Here is a 25578-nt window from a genome sequence, read left to right as displayed (position 1 = left end):
AAAAACCAACTTGCCTATGGGGCAGGCATCAATAGATTATGGTTATCTATGAAAGCCTCATAGGCACTGTTGACAATGGACTTTTGAATGAAATGATGACATCACACGCTAGTTTATAATGTGCAAGTGGGGAAAACATGGAGATTATTATATAATCTAAGTGACATGGAGTTATAGAGAGAGTCACAAGTGCAGTTAGGGTTAGTGCAGATATAGAGGGACAGGCATGCAAGGGAGAGATGGTGACATGGTATATAGAGAGACATGTACAGGGAGAAAGATAGAGAGAAGATATGGTAATCTGGAGATATAGAAAGACAGGGTTGGGCATGAAAAGGAGGAGAGGTTTGCTTTGAAATTGTGGGGCTGTTCTGTTGGATTCCCGCTGTTCGGCAGAAGTCTGTCGGGACAGTGGCAAATTGGTTGGGTTCTGGTCTTAAGTGCAAGTGTCCAGGCTGATTAGAGCTCAATGTCTATGGAGTACACATGATGTCGCTGAGAGGTACCAAGAATACAGCACTGGGAGCATAATGGTCAGCATAATAAGAAAATAGGAAGTGTAAGATCAAATAGTAACAGAAATATGATAATGACCTACCTGGAAAAATGCTGGGAAAAGGAAACAGTAAATAGAAAATGAGAAGGGGAGAAGAGAAAATAAATGGGATAATAACAACAACCTGTATTTATATAGCACCTTTAACATAGTAAAATGTCCCAAGGTGCTTCACAGGAGTGTTATTAGACAAAACAAATAAATTTGTGAAGAGAGAGAGCAAGAAAGCAGAAAAAGAGGGGATGGGGAAGAAGGTTAGTAGAAAATGGGAAGATTAAAAAGAAAATTGGAATAAAGAGAATCGTAAACAAGGTAAATAGAGTTAAGGAAATGAGGAGGAAAGAGAAAGTAACCTTGAATAATGTGACAGGGAAAGGAAACGGTAAATAGAAAATAAAAGGAATGAGATGCAGAGAAAGAGAGAAATAGTAAAAGACAGAAGGAAGGGAAAGATAAGAGCAGCTGCCAAAGTGATGGGGAGGAACTGAAATAAAATAATGAGTAACGAGAAGATGAAAACACAGGACTATGATAATAAAGTAAATCAATAAAGATAATTGAAATACAATAGTAAGAGATTTGAGAAAATGGAAAAGAATTGAAGATGACATAAAACTAGAAAATGGAGAGGAAAAGGTAAGTAGAAAATGAGAGGAAAGGAAAGAAGGAAAAGGGGAAAGTGAGAGATGAAGGAGAAAGTGCATTAGAATAACAAGATGACAAGGAGACAAGATGTGAGGAGAAAACGAGGAGAGAAAGTGAAAGAAAAATAGGAAAAAGAAATAGCAGAAGCAGGAAGATAAAAGAAAAATTGTAGAATTAAAAGATTTGATAAAGAGAAAGGGAAATAACGTGATAGGCGAGCAAAATGAGATGAGTGAAAAATGAAACTGAAAAAGATGGAGAATGGGAAGTTATGTGGAAATGAGATAATAGAGAAAGAGGGGGAGAAAATGCACAGGAAAAGATAAGTAGAAAATGCAAGAATTGAGGAGAGTAAATATGAAAGGAATATAAAAGATTAAAACAAGGAAGATGAGGAGTGACGTGAAATAAGATAATGACAGGCATCATCTGAGGCCGATAGGTTTTTGAATTAGGGGAATCGAGGGATATGGGGATCGGACAGGAAAGTGGAGTTGAGGTCAAAGTTCAGCCATGATCTTTTGAATGGCGAAGCAGACTCGAGAGGCCATATAGCCTACTCCTACTCCTAATTCTATGTTCGTATGAGAAAAAAGAAAGCAATTAGGGGATGAGGTAAATAGAAAAAGTTGCAGATTTAAAGAGAAAAACGAAATCGATAAACAAGATCAGGACAGGTAAAGAATTTGAAAAGATGTCTATTGAAAGGCAAGTTAAATGAGGAGAGCAATGTCGAATAAAGAAGATGAAAAATAAGATGATGACAAAGAAGAATGAGATGGGAAAGGGAGTTATAAAAAGGAAAATATATGCAAATTTAGAGTTGAGAAAGAAAGTGATATAGAATAATGAGAAGTTGAGAAAACAAGGGAGATGAGGGAAGAATATAGAAAACACGTGGATCAAATGATAAATCCAAAATGACAGGTGAAACTAGCAGGGAAAAGAATGAGCTGAAAAAAGAAAGAATTAGAAATGGATCTGAGAACAGGAAAAGGTAAGCAGCGCCAGCCATGGCTCAGTGGGTAGCACTCTGGCGTCTGAGTCAGAAGGTCGTGGGTTCAAGTCGCACTCCAGAGACATGAGCACAAAAGTCCAGACTGACACTCCAGTGCAGTGCTGAGGGAGCGCTGCACTGTCAGACAGATGTCTTTTGGATGAGACATTAAATCAAAGCCCCGTCTGCCCTCTTAGCCTCTGACCTGCTCTTGTTGCCATGGTATTTATGTGGCAGGTCCAGTTAAGTTTCTGGTCAATGGTGACCCCCCCAGGATGTTAATATTTGGGGATTCGGCAATAGTTGAATGTCAAGGGGTGGTGGTTAGACTCTCACTTGTTGGAGATAGTCATTGCCTGGCACTTGTGTGGCATGAATGTTACTTGCCACTTATCAGCCCAAGCCTGAATGTTGTCCAGGTCTTGCTGCATGCGGGCATGCACTGCTTCATTACCTGAGGAGTTGCGAATGGAACTGAACACTACAATCATCAGCGAACATCCCCACTTCTGACATAATGGAGAGAAGGTCATTGATGAAGCAACTGAAGATGGTTGGGCCTAGGTCACTGTCCTGAGGAACAACTGCAGTGATGTCCTGGGGCTGAGATGATTGACCTCCAACAATCACAACTATCTTCCATTGTGGAGAGCTTTCCCCGATTCCCATTGACTTCAATTTTACTAGGACTCCTTGATGCCACACTCGGTCAAATGCTGCCTTGATGTCAAGGGCAGTCACTGCCTTGTTGTCACTCTTACCTCACCTCTGGAATTCAGCTCTTTTGTCCATGTTTGGACCAAGGCTGTAATGAGGTTTGGAGCTGAGTGGTCCTGACAGAGAGACAAAAGAAAAGAGACACAAAAGAAAACAAAATGAGATCTGAGTTAATGTGAAAGTAAGTAGAATTAAGAGAAGAGAAAAGAGTGAAATGCTAAAATAAAATAATAAGGGATTTGATGAAACAGGATATGAAGAGTGACTAGAAATATGAGGGGACGGAAAGGTATGTAGAATTAAGACGGATGAGAGGAAAGTGAAATACAATCGAGATACGAAAAGATGAGAAAAATAGGTCAATGAGAATGAAAGCAAAATAGATGTAAAGAAATGAGGTGTGGAAACAAATCTCTTATTTTGCCGCCTTACTGCTTGTCATGGAATTGAGCCGTTCAACGATTCAGGACTTGTTCCCAGTGGAGAATCTCTACAATGTTCAACATCAGTGTGCAGGAGCTGCTGGAGGCACAGCGACTATAAACCTTTGGGATTACAAAAGTGCATAAGTATCTCCAGCTGGTATCCCAAACATTGCTTGCCTGAATTATCCACAATAAAGTTCCCAAATTGATGCGCTTATCTCAAAGCAAGACTTTAGGTTCCACCATTGTGTGGAAGAAATCAACTGAAGAGGTTGGATTTAATTCACCGTGAGACAAAATTAAGCATGCCTCAAAGTGAGCCAATATCATGCAGGCAGTGGAGTTTGTGTAGGGAGTCTAAAGAGCACATTGGAGAAATTGAGCCTGGATGTAAGGAAGTTGCAAATGAGTGTTTAAGTGTGAGAGTGAGGTAGTGACAGAGACAGGCAATATTACAGAGATGGCAATTTTGCCCCAGATCTTGCTGGAGTGGGGCATTTTGCAGCAAGCTCTGTTCCTTAGACTTTTTTCCCTCACCCTCAGCTCCAAAGTTTTTTGCCATGCAAGTTGCTGATAACGGCGTGGCAAGAGCGATGGGGCATCTGAGACCTTAGTGAACAAAGGGACTGACAGTCTATCTCCTTAACCAATGAGATTTAAGGATTGAGAAAGAAACAGAGGATCGACGAAGTTGAAATAGGGTGAATTAGAGTCTAATCAGGACCAGAAAGCAAAATAAAAAGAGGGAAAGATTAGATTGAGAGAGAAAAAGAGACAGAAAGGAAAAGTAAGAAAAAAAAATTAAATTAAAAAAATCTTATCAACAATTTATTACCGGTAGAAATGAGACTCCACAAGTTCCCTTTCTGGGTCGAAGAGATTGAGTGTCATTGCAGGAACATAAATCTCCTCATGAAAAGGATACTTACACTGTTAAGTACCAGCCCTAACTTTCTACGACGAGTTTAATGCGCAATTAGAACATAAGTTAAGAACATAAGAAATAGGAGCAGGAGTAGGCCATTTGGTCCCTCGAGCCTACTCCACCATTCAATAAGACCATGGCTGATCTGATCTTGACTTCAATTCCACTTTGCTGCCCGCTCCCCATATCCCTTGGCTTCCCTATCGTTCAAAAATCTGTGTATCTCTACCTTAAATATATTCAATGACCCAGTCTCAACAGCTCTCTGGGGTAGAGAATTCCAAAGATTCATGACCCTCTGAGAGAGGAAATTCCTCATCTCCTTTTTAAATGTGCGACCCCTTATTCTGAAGCTATGCCCCCTAGTTCTAGATTCCCCCATGAGGGGAAACATCCTCTCTGCATCTACCCTGTCCAGCCCCCTCAGAATCTTATATGTTTCAATAAGATCACGTCTCATTCTTCTAAACTCCAATGAGTGTAGGCCAACCTGCTCAACCTTTCTTCATAAGACCACCCCTTCATCTCAGGAATCAACCTCGTGAATCTTCTCTGAACTGCCCCCAATACATCCTTCCTTAAATAAGGAGACCAAAACTGTACGCAGGTGTGGTCTTACCAATGCCCTGTGCAGTTGTAGCAAGACTTCCCTACTTTTATATTTAATGCACAAATTGAGCAATTTCTTGAAACTCAAAGGGAGGTTAAGGGTGAGCTACCATTTTCACGAGGCACAAATCATACAGCAACTAGTGGTGATTCACAATTCACAGCGTATTTCTCCATCATTACAAGTTGCTGGACAATTTACACATTAATAACAGTGAGCGCCATCAAACTTGCTGTTATTTTGGAAGCAATATCTGGACCATTACTTCCTGAAGTCTACCCCCTACTTTGTGGAGTCAGCAAACTTTGAGATCGTATTCCCTTTGCCCAAGTCCAACTCATCTATATAACCTCTAAGAAAGCTTTGCTGTGTCACAATCAAATATTATCAGATTAACACATTTAATCTTTTCCAAACTCAGCATTGTTAGAGTAGCCTAAAACAGAATTACTTTGAAAAAGCTGTGTTAGAATCTGCTTATAATTTCAGTAACAAACATTTTTTTTTCTTTCTGAGAATCTTAAATTGGTACTTAAATTATCCCCCCTCCCTCATCATTGAAAAATTTAACCTGTCTTAGCACAACTTTCAATGAAATGAGCTTCCAACCACATATCCGTGGCATAACTAAGACCGCCTATTTGCACCTCCATAATATTGCTTGTCTCTGCCCTTGCCTCAGCCCATCCACTGCTGAAGCCTTTGTTACCTCTAGACTGGACTATTCCAACGCATTCCTGGCTGGCCTCCCACATTCTATCCTACGTAAACTAGAGGTGATCCGATACTCGGCTGCCCATGTCCTAACTCGCACCCATCATCCCTGTGCCCGCTGACCTACATTGGCTCTCGGTTAAGCAGCACCTCGATTTCAAAATTCTCAACCTTATTTTCAAATCTCTCCATGGCCTTGCTGTAATATCCTCCAGCCCCACAACCCACCGAGATATCTGCGTTCCTCTAATTCTGCCCTCTTGAGCATCCCTGATTATAATTGCTCAACCATTCGCAGCCATGCCTTCAGCTGTCAAAGCCCCAAGCTCTGGAATTCCCTCCCTAAACTTCTCCACCTCTCTACCTCTCTTTCCTCCTTTAAGACGCTTCTTAAAACCTACCTCTTTGACCAAGCTTTTGGTCACCTGCCATAATTTCTCTTTTAGTGACTTGATGTCAAATGTTGTTGTCTTATACTCTTATGAAGCACCTTTGGATGTTTTGCTACGTTAAAGGTGCTATATAAATACAAGTTGTTGTTGTTGTCAAAAGGATTGATAATATTTCACGGTACAAACTGGCTTATGAAACTTCTTGTAATGTTTGTCATCTCCACTAGATGGCATTGCAACAAAGCTACAGTCCCCAAACCCAGAGCAAGTTTATCCATGTCAGTCCCACTCAGTGGAAGACTATGGCCCGGACTTTTCGGCGAAGGCCGCAAGGAAGCAAAGATCTTGCGATTTCTGTGTCGAGAGGTTCGGGTTTTCCAACGTGTTATTCAAATAAACGTAGTATAGTGGGGATCCCCAAGTACGAACTGCCGTGATGTTAACAGGCTGTCTCATCATCATGGGCAGTCCCTCGGAATCGAGGAAGACTGCTTCCACTCTTAAAATGAGTTCTTAGGTGGCTATACAGTCCAATACGAGAACCACAGACTCTGTCACAGGTGGGACAGATAGTCGTTGAGGGAAGGGGTGGGTGGGACTGGTTTGTGGCATGCTCTTTCCGTTGCCTGTGCTTGATTTCTGCATGCTCTCGGCGATGAGACTTGAGGTGCTCAGCGCCCTCCCGGATGCACTTCCTCCACTTAGGGCGGTCTTTGGTCAAGGACTCCCAGGTGTCAGTTGGGATGTTGCATTTTATCAGGGAGGCTTTGAGAGTGCCCTTGTAACATTTCCTCTGCCCACCTTTGGTTCGTTTGCCATGAAGGAGTTCCAAGTAGAGCACTTGCTTTGGGAGTCTCGTGTCTGGCATGCGAACAATGTGGCCTGCCCAGCGGAGCTGATCAAGTGTGGTCAGTGCTTCACTACTGGGGATGTTGGCCTGGTCGAGGACGCTAATGTTGGTGCGTCCGTCCTCCCAGGGGATTTGTAGGATCTTGCGGAGACATCGTTGGTGGTATTTCTCCAGTGACTTGAGGTATCAACTGCACATGGTCCATATCTCTGAGCCATACAGGAAGGCGGGTTTACTACAGCCCTGTAGACCATGAGCTTGGTGGCAGTTTTGAGGACCCTTGCTCCAAACACTGGCACCTGCTCGACTATGTCATCATCTGAGCCAGGGATTGCAAGGATGAGCACATCACCCGCACCATGACAGGAGCTGACGACTGCTGGACGGATCACCGCCTAATCCGATCCATCATTGACATCAACATAGCCCCAAAGTGGAGGGGCCAGCAGAAGCAGTGCCACAAAAAAGTCAATGCCGGTGCACTTAAGGACCCAGCTAAGAGAGTCCTATACAGCCAGCGCCTCACAGCTAACCTGGTGTGCCTTAATGACCCCGAGACACAGAATGCCCACAGCGTTTGGTCTGCTCTCCAGGCCTCCATAGCCAGTGCCTGCAAAGAGACGCTCGGTCACTCAACCAGGAAATACCAGGACTGGTTTGATGAGAATGATCTGGAGATCCAAGAGCTAATTGATCACAACCGCAGGGCATTTCTGAGCCTTAAACAACAGCCTGTCTAAGCAGCCAATCACAGTGAAGAATTCTCACAGACCATGAACAAGGAAGTGGGTAAGCTCCTAAATTCTAACTTTTTATAAAAGGGAGAAAAGCAAAGATTGGGGCTCTCACGTGGGAAAAAGGCAAACTTGAAATAAAGATGACATGGAGTACCAACAATTAAAAATGGTTTCATTTTTCGCACTGCCATTTCACCTTGTTCAGCAGAATATTGAATTCAAATATACTTTTTCTCCTCAATGCTCAGAAGGATCAGACTCTGTCCTCACCTTTTCATATAATCATACAGCACAGAAGGAGGCCATTTGGCCCATCGTGCCTGTGCTGGCTCTTTGAAAGAGCTGTCCAATTAGTCCCACTCCCCTGCTCTTTCTCCATTGCCCTGCAAATTTTTCCCCTTCAAGTATATATCCAATTCCCTTTTGAAAGTTACTATTGAATCTGCTTCCACCGCCCTTTCAGGCAGTGCATTCCAGATCCAGTGGGACTTAAACCCACAACCTTCTGACGCAGAGGCAAGAGTGCTACCCACTGAGTCACTGCTGACACTCAGGGGAAGAAAGACAGAGAACGAGCAGCTCATCATCATCATAGGCGGTCCCTCCAACGAGGATGACTTGCTTCCACACGAGTTCACAGATGTTTCAATGAAGGACCTGAACTCCAGTCCTGAACTCCAACACAATCACTTCACACCCATCCTCCAGCTGTGGTGTGAATGCATCGTGGCATACACTGCAAAACTAGAGACTGTGGCCAATTTGACCTTCGCATTCCCTCTATGCCATTCTCTATTAGCAACACCATCCCAGGCATCTTTCTGGTCAACACTCTGCCCCTAGAACCTCAGGTCCTTAGGTGAAGGTTTATTATAAAGTGAAAATGTTAATTTACTTCCGATGTCCATAAACCCGAGCGTCACTATCGCGTAGTTAAGAGGTTTGGACGTTTCTTGACTGATTCAGACGGCACTTTCTACATGGCCATAAATATTAAATATGGTTCAGTGGAAAGCAACCAGGAAACACAAAGCCTCACTGGGCACTAATACACGGATATGTCACTCTACCATCTATATGGAGATACAGCATTCACTCCGAGATAATTTATAATATCATTACTACTAACCTACAACCTTGAATAAGGTGGTTAAATTTGATGTCCACGGCCAAGCAATATCCCACATGAAGGCGAGAGTAATGAGCCCTTGTAGACGGGAAAGGGAGAGAGCAAGGATGGCTTCAGGAGCATTTTGCAGAACACATGGGTAGAGATTAAACCGGGATGGGCAGAGAGAGAGAAAAAACAAGAATAGAGAGAATGTCCGAAAGCATAATGAACAGAGTTTAAAAAGGTACGAAGACATATGCAGATGGAGGAATAAGGTACACATTATTTTACTGTCCTGACGAAAGGTTATTGGCCTGAAACGTTAACTCTGTTCTCCACATGCTGCCTGACCTGCTGAGTGTTTCCAGCATTTTCTGTTTTTATTACACATGATTCGGTTCATCTAGGCAGGCCATATTAAACATAGAAACATAGAAAACAGGCGCATGAGTAGGCTATTCGGCCCTTCGAGCCTGCACCACCATTCAATAAGATCATGGCTGATCATTCACCTCAGTACCCCTTTCCTGCTTTCTCTCCATACCCCTTGATCCCTTTAGCCATAAGGGCCATATCTAACTCCCTCTTGAATATATCCAATGAACTGGCATCACCAACTCTCTCCGGTAGAGAATTCCACAGGTTAACAACTCTCTGAGTGAAGAAGTTTCTCCTCATCTCAGTCCTAAATGGCATACATCTTATCCTTAGACTGTGTCCCCTGGATCTGGACTTCCCCAACATCGGGAACATTCTTCCTGCATCTAACCTGTCCAGTCCCATCAGAATTTTATATGTTTCTATGAGATCCCCTCTCATCCTTCTAAACTCTAGTGAATAAAGGCCCAGTCGATCCAGTCTTTCCTCATATGTCAGTCCAGCCATCCCGGGAATCAGTCTGGTGAACCTTCGCTACATTCCCTCAATAGCAAGAACGTCCTTCCTCAGATTAGGAGACCAAAACTGAATACAATATTCCAAGTGAGGCCTCACCAAGGCCCTGTACAACTGCAGTAAGACCTCCCTGCTCCTATACTCAAAACCCCTAGCTATGAAGGCCAACATACCATTTGCCTTCTTCACCGCCTGCTGTACCTGCATACTAAAGGGCTTGTGAATTCACTGTGCCAATTTGCAAAGCACAAGACCTCAAAATCTGATGTGAGGAGAATGCCGAGTTGCTTACATCAGCCTTATGTTTGCAAGGTAGTTGAAATCTGGAACTCTCTTCCCCTCCCCCACCCCCACCCCCCCAAAAAAGCTGTTGAGGCTGGGGGTCAATTGAAAATTTCAAAACTGAGATTGATAGATTTTTGTTAGGCAATGGGTATTGAGGGTTACAGAACCAAGGTGGGTAGATGGAGTTAAAATAGAGATGGGCCATGATCTAATTGAACGGGGGAACAGGCTCGAGGGGCTGAATGGCCACCTCCTGTTCCTATGTTCAGTCAACACTAAGTTCCTGCTCAGCTTTTGAAGTCAAAACGAATGATTAATTACTCGATTGTTTGTTTTACATCGAGTTATTTACATAAAATGTCCTGACTCAGCACGTTTCCCTCCTGTTGCTGTGATTTGTGAAGTGGCGTTTGATGCCCTGTTGGCTCTGCCCCTCTGCTTGCTCTCCACACCCACGTGGAATAGGTTGGAGGCCCAAGTTACTGTGCTGTCACTGAAGCCCAAGTGCACCGTTTACAGTCGGCTTAAAGATTATATAATGGGCTAACTTCAAAAAAGCTTCATTTCAAGCAAATTCTACATTTGGAGGAAAGGGGTGGGTATTCAAGAATTTGGGTTGTGCAAAACCAACGTTTGGGGTTTTGTCTGTGAAGTGGCTCGATCTTTGGTTCCAGGTATCGAGATGCGGATCAGTATCTTTAGATAGATATTGAGATGGCATAGGGTGACATGGTCCCTTGCCTCTCGCTCTTTCCCCCTTGTGAGTACATGCTCCAGACTTCGACGCATGCTCATAGAAGCTGGTCTAGCCCCAGTGAAACACGCTCAGAGAATTCACAGCAGGAAAAAAAAAATCACAGGCTTAAAAAAACATTTAAAATACCCAGAACTGGCGACTGGATTCATTGTGCATTACGCTGCAGAAGATTATGCCAGCGCTGAAGTCGGACAGATTTGCTCGTTTCGTTGTTTGCTATCTGCTGGTAGGTTTTCTTTAAAAAAATAGTGCTCAACATTATCTGTAGATGTACTCGACAATATAAACTATAGAACCCCCATGTACTCTGTACGTATTAAAATGTAAAATACCACTTACAAATGAGTCCAGAAAGATCACGGTGTGTCATGCAATTATTTATATATATATATACAGACTCTGCTTGTTGAAAATTGGAGAAAGCAAAAATATTTGTTTGTGAAACCCAGATTGAAAATAGGAACGAATTAACCTGCAATTATAAAACTTTAAATCAAACATCGCTGAGAATGAGCTGTCTGTCAGTTGCTGAAAGGGAAGGTTTGAGTTCGGGGAGATGGTCTTGTTACTGGGGACATTTTTAAACCAGATTGTTTTGCACGCTTTGCCTCTCTTGTTTCGGAAGGCAATGCTGACGAAAAGCACACGAGAGTGGCATGACCTGGACAACACTGAGTATGACTGCTGGCCCCTGGAACACCCACACGAATACAACATGATAGACTGTGGGGGTGAGTTGTTGTTTGATGTCCTATTATAAAGCGGTCGCTGTCATTATATCGTAGAACCATACAGTGCACAGGAGGAGGCCATTCGGCCCATTGTGCCCGTGTTGGCTATTTGAATGAGCTATCCAATTAGTGCCTCCCCCCCTGCTCTTTCCCCAGGCCCTGCAATCCCCCCTTTCAATCTAATTTTGAAATAATTCTCATTGCCCCACCCACACACACACACACAATTTTGTATTTTTTGTTTAATATTGTTGTTGTGGCAAAAGCACCAGAGGTGTGATAAGGAGAAATATTTTATGATCTGGAATGCACTTCCCGAAAGGACGGTGGAAGCAGATTCAACAGTAACTATAGATGCAATTAGAAATATCATTGGCGAAACCTTCAAACGACAGGTTAAGTTCTAGAAAATGCACAGAAGACTTTGAGCCGGGATCGTGTAATTTTTCTGACAAATAATTGTATTTGGAAATGGAAAGGCTGGAGAGAGTTTGAACCGGGGATGTCGCTGTCTGATCAAAGGCCCCTGTTTGTGAGGGGGTTTCTTGCTCTCTGACTTGCTGTGTATTTCCAGCATTTTTGTGACCAGTCCAGATTTTCCAGCATTCCTTTCAATTTAGGAAGAAAGCTGGGTTTTGCACCTCCGGTGAACTTGGATTCGAACACACATTTTCGAAGTTGAAGCAATTCAACTGTTTTACCAACTTTGAACGCCACTCCGAGATAGTGACAGAAATTAAATGGTAACAGCAGTGAATGGGGGGGGGGGGGGGTTGAATCAATGGCAGAAATTGGAAATTACACCCTGGATTTTTATTGGTAATCGGTTAATAGTTTATGAGTTATCCTCAACGTGGTTAAAGTATATGAACGAAGTGGTATTCTGTGGGCCATGCAGCAAGTTCGGAGAGATAATGAGCAAGGAGCCGGAGTGCCGGCTGTTGCTGCTGATGTCTCCATTCAGTGTCAGGGTTACGCGTCCTCTCGTCTTTCTGCAATTGTCTGAAGATTCAGATTGGTGTCGAAATACAATCTAAAGTTATTTGGGAGGTGGGGGTGAGGGGATAGCTTGCACCTCTCTACCTCGGCAATATTAGAAATTTATTTATCTGCAGTTTGAAATCGCTCCGAACTAGATATTTTCCTTCAGTGATTCTCCTTCCTCCTCCTCCCACATTTGTTTCGGGGGCAGCAGTTTTTGGGGGTAACATCTGTCTTGGTTAATAACTGAACGTGATTGCTGTAATAGGTTGCAATCTATAAGTTACAATCCATTGGTTACAATCCATAAGGTAAAATCCATAGGTTAAAATCCGTAGGGCAAATCCATTGGTAAAATCCACAGGTCACAATATATATGGTAAATCCACAGGATAAATCCATAGGTTGCAATCCATAGGGTACAATCCATAGGTCACACTCCATAGGGTAAATCCACAGGGCAAATTCACAGGGTGACATTCATAAGTTGTAATACATGAGGTAAAATCCACATGCTATACTCCATAGGGTAAATCCATAGGGCAAATCCATAGAGTAAAATCCACAGGTTACACTCCATGGGGTAAATCCATGGGAAAATGCATAGGGTAACATCCATAGGTTACACGCCATACGTTGCGATCCATGGGGTAAAATCCATAGATTACAATCCATAGGGCAAACCCAATAGATTACAATCCATAGGGTAAAATCAATAGGGCAAATCCAGAGGGTAAATCCATTGGTTACACTCCATGGGTTACAATCCATAGGATAAAATCCATGGGGCGACACAATGGAATAAAATCAATAGGTTACAATCCACCAGTTACAATCCACGGGTTACAATGTACCAATTACAATCCACGGGTTACAATCCGCCAGTTACAATCCATGGGTTACAATCCATGGATACTCTCAGGGGTTTGAATGGTGGGGGTTAATTGTGGTATTAATAAGCAGTCTGTGGTTAGATAAACAAACCCGTGGGCAAAGAGTGAGAGAGGGAGTGAAATGTCATTGGAATGGGAAAAGTGCGAAAGAACAAATCAGGGTGGAATCAATCATTGGAAATGTAGAAGGAGATGAAAAGAAAAGAGCGATTAATCTGGTGAAATAAAGTTTGTGAGTGAGGAGAGAGGAGTTACATGAGAATTAACCATGGGAATGTAAAAGCCTCTCTTCCCAGTGTGTGTCGAGAAACACCTGTATACTATGTGCATACTAGATTGTGTATGTAACATTTTACAGCATGTAATAAACTGCAATTACTGTCGTCACGGTGGGACTAATGAGCTGGGTTGTGAACAGATTAAATTTGGTATCATTTTAGAAATATTCCGAGAACTTTAGCGATAGATTTTTTCCTACCCCTGCTTGCCTCTCCACCCAGCCATGTAGACCTCGTAGAATCATACAATGATACAGGACAGGAGGAGGTCATTCGGCCCATCGTACCTGTGCTGGCTCTTTGAAAAAGCTATCCAATTAGTCCCACTCCCCTGCTCTTTCCCCATAGCCCTGCAATTTTTTCCCCTGCAAGTATTTATCCAATTCCCTTTTAAACGTTACTATTGAATCTACTTCCACGACTTCCGTGTCTATTAATCTCATGGAGTTTGACCATTTCCAAACCAATCCAGCACTATAATATGTGCACGGAATCCAACCCAGAGACACAACCTCAAATCTGAGCAACCTTTGAAAGAAAATTAACCACTGGGGGCAAGTATTTTAAAATGCACGATACCCCAGATCAAAACGGCAAAAAATGTTGCAGTCCCAATTGAAACGGGTTCCAGCGATTTCTGTTTGCTTCTCTTACGATCTGCAGGTTGTACGGTCGGAACAGTTTTGTTTCTGTTTGTTTATAAATTGGGTGGTGTTTAGTTGCAATTAATTTCTTTAAAAGAAAGGAACTATTTTTGGATAACAGAATGTTTGGGGGTTGAGGAAGGAGTAACATTCAGCGGGAAACCGTTACCTAAATGGAATGAAAAATATTCGGGATGCTTGTAACACTGAGTAAACAACCTGTAAACTGGTGATATAGTGTGCACAACAACGAACTGGAAAAAGGCAATGGCTACTTTAAAGGTGCTTAACACCAGCCAAGTTTGCCCCATGCTCGGGGTACAGTTGGTCAGCGAGTGTCAGCTGTGGCTCAGTGGGTAGCACACTCACCTCTGAGTCAGAAGGTTGTGGGTTTAAGTCCCACTCCAGAGACTTCAGCACAAAAACTTAGGCTGATACTCCAGTACTGAGGGAGTGCTGCACTGTCGCAGGTGCTGTCTTTCAGATGGTCTGCCCTCTCAGGTGAATGTAAAAGATCACATGGCATTATTTCGAAGAAGAACAGGGGAGTTATTTCTGGTGTCCTAGACAATATTATCCCTCAATCAACATTACATAAACAGATAATCTGGTCATTATCATATTGCTGTTTGTGGGAGCTTGCTGTGTGCAAATTGGCTGCCTTGTTTCCCACATTACAACAGTGATTACACTCCAAAAGTAGTTAATTGGCCGTAAAACGCTTTGGGATGTCCGGTGCTCGTGAAAGGCACTATATAAATCCAAGTCTTTCTTTCTTTAGTGCACAGCATCAATATATGAACTGTCTCAGGAGAGAATGAGGGATTAAATTGAGCCCAATCTGTCAGAATATATCTACATCCACCTGGTAGTTTGAAATAGTGCCCGCCCTACAAGCACCAACAGGATGTAGAGTAAACTATAGATCTGAAGTTGCATGGCTGGCTCCAATAAGATCACTTCCAACTTTTCAGTTGTGGGCATGTCGGACCAAGAGGAGATAATTCAGCCCCTTGAGCCTGTTCAACCATTTAATTAGATCATGGCTGACCTGTATCTCAACTCCATCTACCCACCTTAGTTCCATATCCCTTAATACCCCTTGCCCAACAAAAAATCTATCAATCTCAGTTTTTACATTTTCCATTGACCCCCAGCCTCAACAGCTTTTGGGGGAGAGAGTTCCAGGTTTCCACTCCCCTTTGTGTGAAGAAGTACTTCCCGACATCACCGCAAATGGCCTAGCTCCAATTTCAAGGTTTGCCCCCTTGTTCTGGACTCCCCCACCAGAGGGAATAGTTTCTCTCTCTCGACCCTATCAAATCCTTTAATCACCTCAAACATCTCAATTAGATCACCCCTTTATCTTCTATACTCGAGGGAATACAAGCCCAGTCTATGCTCCCTATCCTCATAATTTAACCTTTTTAGACCCGATATCATACCGGTGGCAGCTTTTTGGGTGTTAGAATTCCAGGTTTCCACTCCTGTAGTTCCAAGTAATTGAAGAGTGAACTTTAGAATCATAGAACGATACAGCACAGAAGGAAGCCATTCAGCCCATCGCTCCTATACCGGCTCTTTGAAAGAGCTGTCCAGTTAGTTTTATTCTCCTGCTCTTTCCCCAAGCCCTGTAAATTTTTCCTTTTCAAGTATTTAACTTATATTTGAAAATATTTTACACAAGACGCAAGCTATACTTATTCAGAGTGTTATCATTAATTTTTTGATCTTTCACCTTGCCGTTAGTTGATTGATCAGTTTTGTTTTACAATGAGCCAGTTTTGTGTGTAGACTGACGTACATTTTATGAAATGCCTGATCCCATTCCTGAAATATTCTCTCAAAGCACTTCACATGTAAATGAATTAATTCTGAAGTGCAGTCACTAATATTTGGGGAGAAGCAATAGTTCAACTGGGAATGTGAATGTGAGAGTAAAAATCAAGAATCTTGCGGAATTTGACTGATCTTCTGCAACTAACCTGATTGAATTTTTTGAGGAGGCAACCAAGAGGGTCGATGAAGGTAGTGCATACGATGTAGTGTATATGGACTTTAGCAAAGCTTTTGATAAGGACCCACATGGTAGACTGGTTAAGAAGGTTAAAGCCCATGGGATACAGGGCAAAGTGGGAAGTTGGATCCAAAATTGGCTTGGACGTAGGAAGCAAAGGGTAATGGTTGATGGGTGTTTTTGTGACTGGAAGGATGTTTCCAGCTGGGTTCTGCAGGGCTCAGTACTGGGTCCCTTGCTTTTTGTGGTATATATCAACGATTTAGATTTGAATATAGGGAGTATGATTAAGAAGTTTGCAGACGTCACTAAAATTGGCTGTGTGGTTGATAATGAAGAAGAAAATCATGGGCTGCAGTAGGATATCAATCTAGTGGTCAGGTTGGCAGAGCAATGGCAAATGCAATTTAATTCAGTGAAGTGTGAGGTGATACACTTTGGGAGGGCTAATAAGGAAAAGGTATACACATTAAACGGTAGGTCACTTAATAGTGTAGATGAGCAAAGGGACCTTGGAGTGCTTGTCCACAGATCCCTGAAAGTAGCAAGCCAGGTGGATAAGGTGGTTAAGAAAGCCTTTATTGGCCGAGACATAGAATATAAGAGCAGGGAGGTTATGCTTAAATTGTATAATACTTTGGTTCGGCCACAGCTGGAGTACTGCGTGCAGTTCTGGTCGCCCGTATTATAGGAAGGACATGATTGCACTAGAGAGGGTGCAAAGGAGCTTTATGAGAATGCTGCCTGGAATGGAGAATCTTAGTTATGAGGACAGATTGGATAGGCTGGGTTTGTTCTCATTGGAACAGAGGAGGATGAAGGAGACCTCATTGAGGTGTACAAAATATTGAGGGGCCTGGAAATAGTGGATAGTAAGGGCCTATTTCCATTCATGGAGGGGTCTATTATGAGGAGCCATAGTTTTAAGGTGGGTGGTGGAAGGTTCAGAGGGGATTTGAGGTGGGGGGCTTCTTTACGCAGAGGGTTGTGGGGATCTGGAATTCGCTGCCTGGAAGAGTGGTGGATGCAGAAACCCTCACCACTTTTAAGAGATAGTCGGATGGGCACTTAAAGTGCAGTAATCTGCAGGGTTATGGACCTAGAGCTGGTAATTGGGATTAGACTGGATGACCTTTTGTTGGCCGATTCAGTATTAATGGTAAGTACTGCAGGGAATTGAATACGGCCAGGGTGATCTCCTGGACTAATTTTGATCGCCTGGATGGGTCGGAGAGGAATTGTCCCAGATTTTGTTCTCCCTAAATTGGCCAGGTTTTTATCTGGTTTTTGCCTCTCCCAGGAGATCATATGGCTCCGGTTAGGGTAGAGTGTAGAGTGTGGAATACAATGTCGGAAAATGTAAGGTCATCCACCTTGGAAAAAAAAACAGTAAAAGGGAATATTATTTGAATGAGGAGAAATTACAACATGCTAACATGCTGCGGTGCAGAGGGACCTGGGGGTCCTTGTGCATGAATCCTACAAAGTTAGTTTGCAGGTGCAGCAGGTAATCAGGAAGGCAAATGGAATGTTGGCCTTCATTGCGAGAGGGATGGAGTATAAAAGCAGGGAGGTCCTGCTGCAACTGTACAGGGCATTGGTGAGGCTGCACCTGGAGTACTGCATGCAGTTTTGGTCACCTTACTTAAGGAAGGATATACTAGCTTTGGAGGGGGTACAGAGGCGATTCACTAAGCTGATTCCGGCGATGAGGGGGTTACCTTATGATGCTAGATTGAGTAGACTGGGTCTTTACTCGTTGGAGTTCAGAAGGATGAGGGGTGATCTTATAGAAACATTTAAAATAGTGAAAGGGATAGACAAGATAGAGGCAGAGAGGTTGTTTCCACTGGTCGGGGAGACTAGAACTAGGGAGCACAGCCTCAAAATACGGGGGAGCCAATTTAAAACCGAGTTGAGAAGGAATTTCTTCTCCCAGAGGATTGTGAATCTGTGGAATTCTCTGCCCAAGGAAGCAGTTGAGGCTAGCTCAAGTAATGTATTCAAATCACAGATAGATAGATTTTTAACCAATAAGGGAATTAAGGGTTACAGGGAGTGGGTGGGTAAGTGGAGCTGAGTCCACGGCCAGATCAGCCATGATCTTGTTGAATGGCGGAGCAGCTCGAGGGGCTAGATGGCCTACTCCTGTTCTTAATTCTTATGTTCTTATGTTCTTATGTTCTTATGTTTCAGTATAAGGGGTGTCATAGTTGTGTGAGGCAGAATGGTTGGGCTGGGTGCTCTTTGCCATTCTGTCATTGTTCATGGGTTTATATGTAACCTTTAGGGCTGCTGACTGAGGGCCGTGCGGCTCTTTGTCGGCCGGCATGGATACGATGGGCCAAAATGGCCTCTTTCTGCACTGTAAATGTTTCTATGTTTCTAAAGGATTATTTCCCGCAAAAGGTTTATTCCCTTGTGGATTATTCCCGAACACATTTGTTGGGTTCTGACAACCTTTGATTCCTGACCAAAATTAAAGTAGAGGAATGATAAACTAAAAATGTTGGAAGTCTGAAAGTAAACCAGAAAATGTTGGAAACACTCAAGCAAGTCAGAGAAGTTAATTTGGGTGTTTGTGGTAGCTTGCTGTGCGCAAATTAGCTGCTGCGTTTCCTACATTACAGCAGTGACTCCATTTCAAAAGTACTTCATTGGCTGTAAAGCACTTTGGGACGTCCTGAGGATGTGAAAGGCGCTATATAAAAAAAGAAAGAGTTGCATTTATATAGCGCCTTTCATGACCAGTAGGAAACGCAGTTGCCAATTTGTGCACAGCAAAGTCCCACAAACAGCAATGAGATAATGACCAGATAATCTGTTTTAGTGATGTTGATTGAGGGATAAATATTGGCTGGGACACCGGGGATAGCTACCCTGTTCTTCTTTGAAATAGTGGCATGGGATCTTTTACGTCCAACTGCAAGTCTTTCTTTAGTGGATTTTGCAACCGTTTTTCTAACTTGTATCAAATCCTTAGCTTGTTTAATAAACATTTTTCTTTCTTCCGCAGGTCTAGAGATGGCTTGGGTGCAGAGACCTTCAGAGAAGGTGCTGAGTGGTGAAGAATTCAATGTGACCTATGCAGTAACAGTGACAGATCATTTTTACCACTGGGCGGTGGAGAACAGCATACTCTCATACGTGTGGGTACTGCTTTTCTGCTTGAGTTATTTGTGTTGACGTTGATGGTACATTCACTGATTGCGCACACCCAGCTGGGAGCCACACATGAAAGGGAATGTGAATCAGAGACACTGTCACGCCAATTCTCTGTCACCTGCTACACTGCTGAGTGAAGCTCCCCACTGCGAGTGTGGGATGGGTAAACTTACCTATCCGTGCTAACTGCTTGACGTGCAAATGGAGCGTTCAAGGAGGGGTGAAGCTCTTCCGATGTTTTGGAGAGTTGGGCAGGAAGGTTCTACATTTGATCCGCATTCTGTGCTGCCTTTGTTTAAAAAGTGACTTCCTAAATAATTAAAATCCCCAATAAAGGATAGCTGGCCTCCCTCCATCTTTGTCCCAATATTTTAAATTCTAATTGCACTATTATCTCATAAATAGGCTGCGGAAAGAATAAAATTAAATTGAGGTACCGTCTGCTTGAATTAATAATTATTATTATGTTTATCCGGGAGGAGGTCTCAAATTGGAGGGTGCACCTTATGTGGCAGGGAGGCCATTATGTATGTCAATATAGTACTATTTGTCTTTCGACTTCAGCTCTCACTTTCGTTTAATTATCCACCTTGTACATTCAGATGTGAAAGGATGGAAAGGAAATTATTCTCGGGTACCCTAGTCGACCTCAGAGCAGCAATTTGAATAAATCGCATAGGTAAATCGGGAATAGTAACAGAGAGGCTGAATTTTGCTGAGAGTTATTTGAGCGAGGCATTGATTTACAAATTAATTTTGCCTATTTGAGAGAGGCATTGATGTATTATATACACAGCAGCCAAACAGCGGCTGTGGTACAGCAATTCTCCCCTCAAAGCACAATAAGAGCAGATCAGATTCAATCCACACTTTTCATTGCTCCACCATCGGTGGCCGTGCCTTCAGCTGCTTAGGCCCTAAGCTCTGGAATTCCCTCCCTAAACCTCTCTGTCTCTCTACCACTATCCTTCTTTAAGATGTTCCTTAAAACCTACCTCTTTGACCAAGTTTTAGTCACCTGCCCTAATATCGTCTTATGTGGCTCGGTGTCAAATTTTGTCTGATAACGCTCCTGTGAAGTGTCTTGGCATGTTTTACTACGTTAAAAGGCACTATATAAATGCAAGTTGTTGTTGTTGTTGGTACAGCACAGAGTGATCAGATAAATCTGTACTTCGCACAGAGCAAAACAAAGGGTGTCTAAAATTTACTATAAATGAATCAAAATTGATGAAAATATACTTACAATTTCTGGGTATCCCACAGTATCAGAGAATATAGTCAAGGCTCTTTATTTGCAATTTAAATTTTATCTTTTACATTCACTATACAAGGGAACCAGGGAGGCACAGTGAATTAGACACTGAGCTTTCATTCAGTGGGACCTGGATTCGAACCCAGTTTAGACTGATGGGGTAAAAGTCTCCTCTGTCTGCTGGCTACAAGGATCCTATGTGAAATGAGTCTGGGGATTCTTGAACCAGATCCCAGTGAGCATGGGTCTATAGAATAAAACTGCCCTAATTTCCAATGTCATACTAAAAGCGTCAATGATGTGAGGTATGGGAGCTGGAGAAATATCACATGGGGTGATCGAGAGTGCTTGGTTGAGGTCAATGTACATTGTTGGGGAAGAGTGGGAGAGAGCTTGTTCTGTATCTTATTGTGCTGTACTGGACCCACAAGTACTTGATATTTGGGTGTTTGAAATGAAAGTTTTCCATTAACATGCCTCACCAGATAGGGCACCAAAAATCACGACTGTGGAAGATAGCACAGTTTAACAGAAAGTCCACAGATTCCTTTACTACGTCGCAAGCTTGCTCACCATATGAATTTCTCAACATAAAAATGAAACCTACTAAAAAAGTCTTCTGCAATTAAAATAATTGATCTGCTTTGCTATAATCTAGCGATCCCAGAGAAGCGAAGGCATTCTGTGAAGAGAAAGAGTGCCCCTCAAACTGGAAGAATGCAAATGAAGACAACTGCTGTGTGCATCATGCCAACATACACTCCTGCCCGCTGGCTTTTATGGTTAGTGATCAGATCCCTGCCAAGTAGGAATATACTATCTGCAAATTATTAAACTCTGCCTTGTGCATCCCTTTCCTTGAAAAAGAAAGAATGTAATCAGTTGATCAGAGATCTGTCTCTCTGTTGGAGCTCATTAAATGAAAGTAACTGTCTGGTGCTAGGATTAGTATGTGGATAAAATGCCAAGTGTGTTTGTTTACTCGCTTACTCGCTCAGTGTGACTTCGAGGCAGTGGAGTCATTTTTCACATTTGCTCATTGGAGTGCATGACTTTCCCAATGCTAGCTTTGGGCATCGGTTAAAAGAAGAAAAGACTGGCATTTATATAAGCGTCTTTCATGACCTTAGGACGTCCCATAGCCATTTAAGTACTTTTGAAGTGTGGCCACTGTTTTAAAGTAGGAAACGCATTCACATTTATTAACATTCTCTCTGCACTTTCTTTAAGGCAGTCCTTAACCCATTTATTGGGCATGAGTTCAAACTGCAGAGACAGGAAGTTAACAGAATGTATTAACTGGCGTGCTTAAAAGTGGTGCAAAAGGGGGATTGCATTGCTGGCGGAGAATTTCTCTTAATGGAGAATTTCTGTCGGTTTCTACTTTGGATAAACTGAAGGATCCCTAGTATCAAACGTGACAGTGAATGTTTGTTTATGTCCAGCTCTGCTGCTGTTAGAATCTTCCTGAAGCTTGCTGTGCTTATTCCTATGAATTCCAAGATGATGTTCGTTACACAGAGAAATGCATTCTGAGGTCTTAGAGAGGATGCAGAGGAGATTTACTGAATGGTACTAAGCATGACGAACTTCAGTTACAGGAAGAGATCAGAGAAGCAGGGGAGGTTAACGGGAGATTTAATAGAGCTGTTCAAAATTAGGAAGGGTTTTGATAGAGTAAATAAGGAGAAACTGTTTCCAGTAGCAGGGGGGGTCACTAACCAGAGGACACAGATTTACTGTAATTGGCAAAAGTACCAGAGAGGAGATGACAAAAACATTTACGCAGCGAGTTGTTGTGATGTGGAATGCGCTGCCTAACTTTCAAAAGGGAATACACAAAAAGAAACATTTGCAGGGCTATGGTGAAAGAGCGGGGGCGGGGGGAGGGAGGGGGAGAGATGAATTGGATAGCTTTTTCAAAGAGCCGGCACAAGCATGATGGGCAGAATGACCTACTGTGCTGTAAGATGCTATGATTCTATGATCAACGCAGTGATCAGATTCAATCCAGCCTGAAATTTCGATGGATCAAATCTAAATTCGGTGTTATCATGTGTCCTTGAAGGGATCACTGGAGGCTGCCTTCAAGTTCAACATTTGATATTTACCTAAATGTAGAGCGATGAGAAGAGCCGCTCCTCCTCCTGGCTCCACATTAAAGCTGCGAGCAGTTGCCAGCCCACATTCACCCCTTTCCAATTACCACTCCAAGCGCCCCAACCCTGCCCCCCAACCCCCCAACTGCGGACATGGCTCTGCCCTTGACTGACATTTTAGTCAGCTGCTTTCACTCCTCCTCACAACCGGCCAGCTGTTTTTGTAGCCACGATTGACACCTGCAGCTCACCAGTATTGGACAAGTGAGGCCGGTGGACCAATGTCCCGCGGTTCTGACACTGCCATCTTTGGGCTGGCGCAGCGAGTGTTGCTATGATCAGATCATTACAATTTCTAGGCCGCTGAGTGTTAGATGGGGCGTTAAACCATGGCCCTGTCTTCACCCTCAGATGGATGTAAAAAAATATCATAGCGCCATTCAAAGAAGAGCAGGGGTTTCTCCCATTGTGCTAGTCAACATCTCTCAAAAACAGATGATCTACTCATTTATCTCATTGCTGTCTATGGGATCTTGCTCTGCGCAAATTGGCTGCTACATTTCTTTACTTTATAGCAGTGACTGCACTTCAAAAGCACTTCCTTGGCTGTTAAGTGCTTTGGGATGTCCTGAGGATGTGAAAAGTGCTATATAATTGCAAATTATTTCATTCTTTACATCGATGAAACGGTAGAATACAAGCCAGAGGAAGTCATGATTAAGCTGTACAGATCTCTGGTCAGACGTGACGTACTGCATCCAGTTCTGCTCTCCAAGAAGTAATGAGGACATTCAAGAACGGGAAGAAATGCAGAGAGTGTCCATGAGGCTGATCCCTAGTGTCAGGCAGTCTCAACTTTGAGCAATCTTAGTCCTTCCAGCCTGATGTGACTGAGAGGCGGTCTTATAGAAAAATATATGATAGTTAAGGAAATAGAAAAAGGTAAATCTGGAATATTACTTTTAAGTTAAACTGTGAGACTATATCAAGGGGCACAGATTAAAACTAGTAAAAGTTAAATTTAGTACAAATATCAGAAAGTTCTTCACTCAAAAGATTGATCAACTTGCGGAATGGAGTCCTAGATAGAGCAGTGGAGGCAGAAACCCTGGAATCATTACAGAAACAATTGGACTCTATGATGGACAGGAGCTGGGGGGGGACTTAAAATCTTTCTGGAAAGGTGAACTAAGATGAGCCAAATGGTCTTCCTTATCCATAGTGTCTTGTGAGCCTGTAAATGTGGGCCCTCAATGCCACTGGAATCACTGAGTTTCGGTCATTTATAGTAGACTGCCTTCAATAGGCTAAGCCAGACCTGGGAGTGCTCTGCGATGATTGATGTTCCATTCACTAGCCTGACACCCGAAACCTCTTGAACATTGCATGTCCTCAGCCAGAATGCTTTATTTTTAAATTCCAAAACACAAGGAAGATTTGGTTGTTGAATTATTTCAAAATGTACCCCAAGTTATTGAAACTGTTTAACATTCATTTTATTTGGTCACTGAAGGTGAAAGGGGGGATTTGTGGTCCGTGGATCCCAGATGATGGCCAGATCGTTACTCACACGATATCTACGGCAGGGAAAATGAGCCAAACAAATTGGACTGCCAAGGTAACTTATGAACATGTGAACGTACGAACAGTGTCAGACAGGAAAAGACCCTCTGGCCTTAGAGAGGGTGTAGAGGAGATTTACTAGAATGGTGTAAGGGACGTGGGACTTCAGATATGCAGAGAGACTAGAGAAGCTGGGATTGTTTTCCTTAGAGCAGAGAAGGTTAAGGGAAGATTTAATAGAGGTGTTCAAAACCATGAAGGGTTTTGATAGAGAAACTGTTCCCAGTGGCAAACAGGTCAGTAACCAGAGGATACAGATTTAAGATAATTGGCAAAAGAACCAGAGGCGAGATGAGAATTTTTTTTTACGCAGCTGGAATGCGCTGCCTGAAAGGGTGGTGGAAGCAGATTCAATAGTAACTTTCAAAAGGGAAGCTCAGACAAGCTCGGGCCCACACACGGCTGATAGTACCTTGCTTACTCTGCCAGGCTGAGTAGAATGGGCTTATAATCTCTGGAGTTTAGAAGAATGAGAGGTGATCTACATAGAAACACAGAAACATAGAAAATAGGTACAGGAGTAGGCCATTCGGCCCTTCGAGCCTGCACCACCATTCGATAAGATCATGGCTGATCATTCCCTCAGTACCCCTTTCCTGCATTCTCCTCATACCTCTTGATCCCTTTAGCCATAAGGGCCATATCTAACTCCCTCTTGAATATATCCAATGAACTGGCATCAACAACTCTCTACGGCAGGGAATTCCACAGGTTAACAACTCTCTGAGTGAAGAAGTTTCTCCTCATCTCAGTCCTAAATGGCCTACCCTTTATCCTAAGACTGTGTCCCCTGGTTCTGGACTTCCCCAACATCAGGAAAAATCTACCCGCATCTAACCTGTCCCGTCCCGTCAGAATCTTGTATGCTTCTATGAGATCCCCTCTCATCCTTCTAAACTCCAATGTATAAAGGCCCAGTTGATCCAGTCTCTCCTCATATTTCAGTCCGGCCATCCCAGGAATCAATCTGGTGAACCTTCGCTGCACTCCCTCAATAACAAGAATGTCTTTCCTCAGATTAGGAGACCAAAATTGAACACAATATTCCAGGTGAGGCCTCACCAAGGCCCTGTACAACTGCAGTAAGACCTCCCTGCTCCTATACTCAAATCCCCTAGCTATGAAGGCCAACATACCATTTGCCTTCTTTACCACCTGCTGCATCTGTATGACACCCAGGTCTCGTTGCACCTCCCCTTTTCCTAATCTGCCACCATTCAGATAATATTCTGCCTTTGCGTTTTTGCCCCCATAGTGGATAACCTCACATTTATCCA

General features: G+C 43.0%; 1 protein-coding gene across 1 annotated transcript in view; it reads left to right on the top strand.

The window, feature by feature from the left end:
* Positions 1–2121: 2121 nt before the first annotated feature.
* Positions 2122–25578, top strand: part of LOC139261308 (atrial natriuretic peptide receptor 1-like) — a 164272-nt gene continuing 140815 nt past the window's right edge. The window contains exons 1-6 of the mRNA XM_070877062.1: positions 2122–2198; positions 6209–6347; positions 11241–11346; positions 19176–19317; positions 21238–21361; positions 24192–24296. Coding sequence (XP_070733163.1) covers positions 2122–2198; positions 6209–6347; positions 11241–11346; positions 19176–19317; positions 21238–21361; positions 24192–24296 — 693 coding nt within the window. The remainder of the gene's footprint in view (positions 2199–6208; positions 6348–11240; positions 11347–19175; positions 19318–21237; positions 21362–24191; positions 24297–25578) is intronic.

Source organism: Pristiophorus japonicus, chromosome 1 (assembly GCF_044704955.1).
Source record: "Pristiophorus japonicus isolate sPriJap1 chromosome 1, sPriJap1.hap1, whole genome shotgun sequence".
Classification (NCBI taxonomy): domain Eukaryota; kingdom Metazoa; phylum Chordata; class Chondrichthyes; family Pristiophoridae; genus Pristiophorus; species Pristiophorus japonicus.
This window is presented reverse-complemented; position numbering and strand designations above follow the sequence as displayed.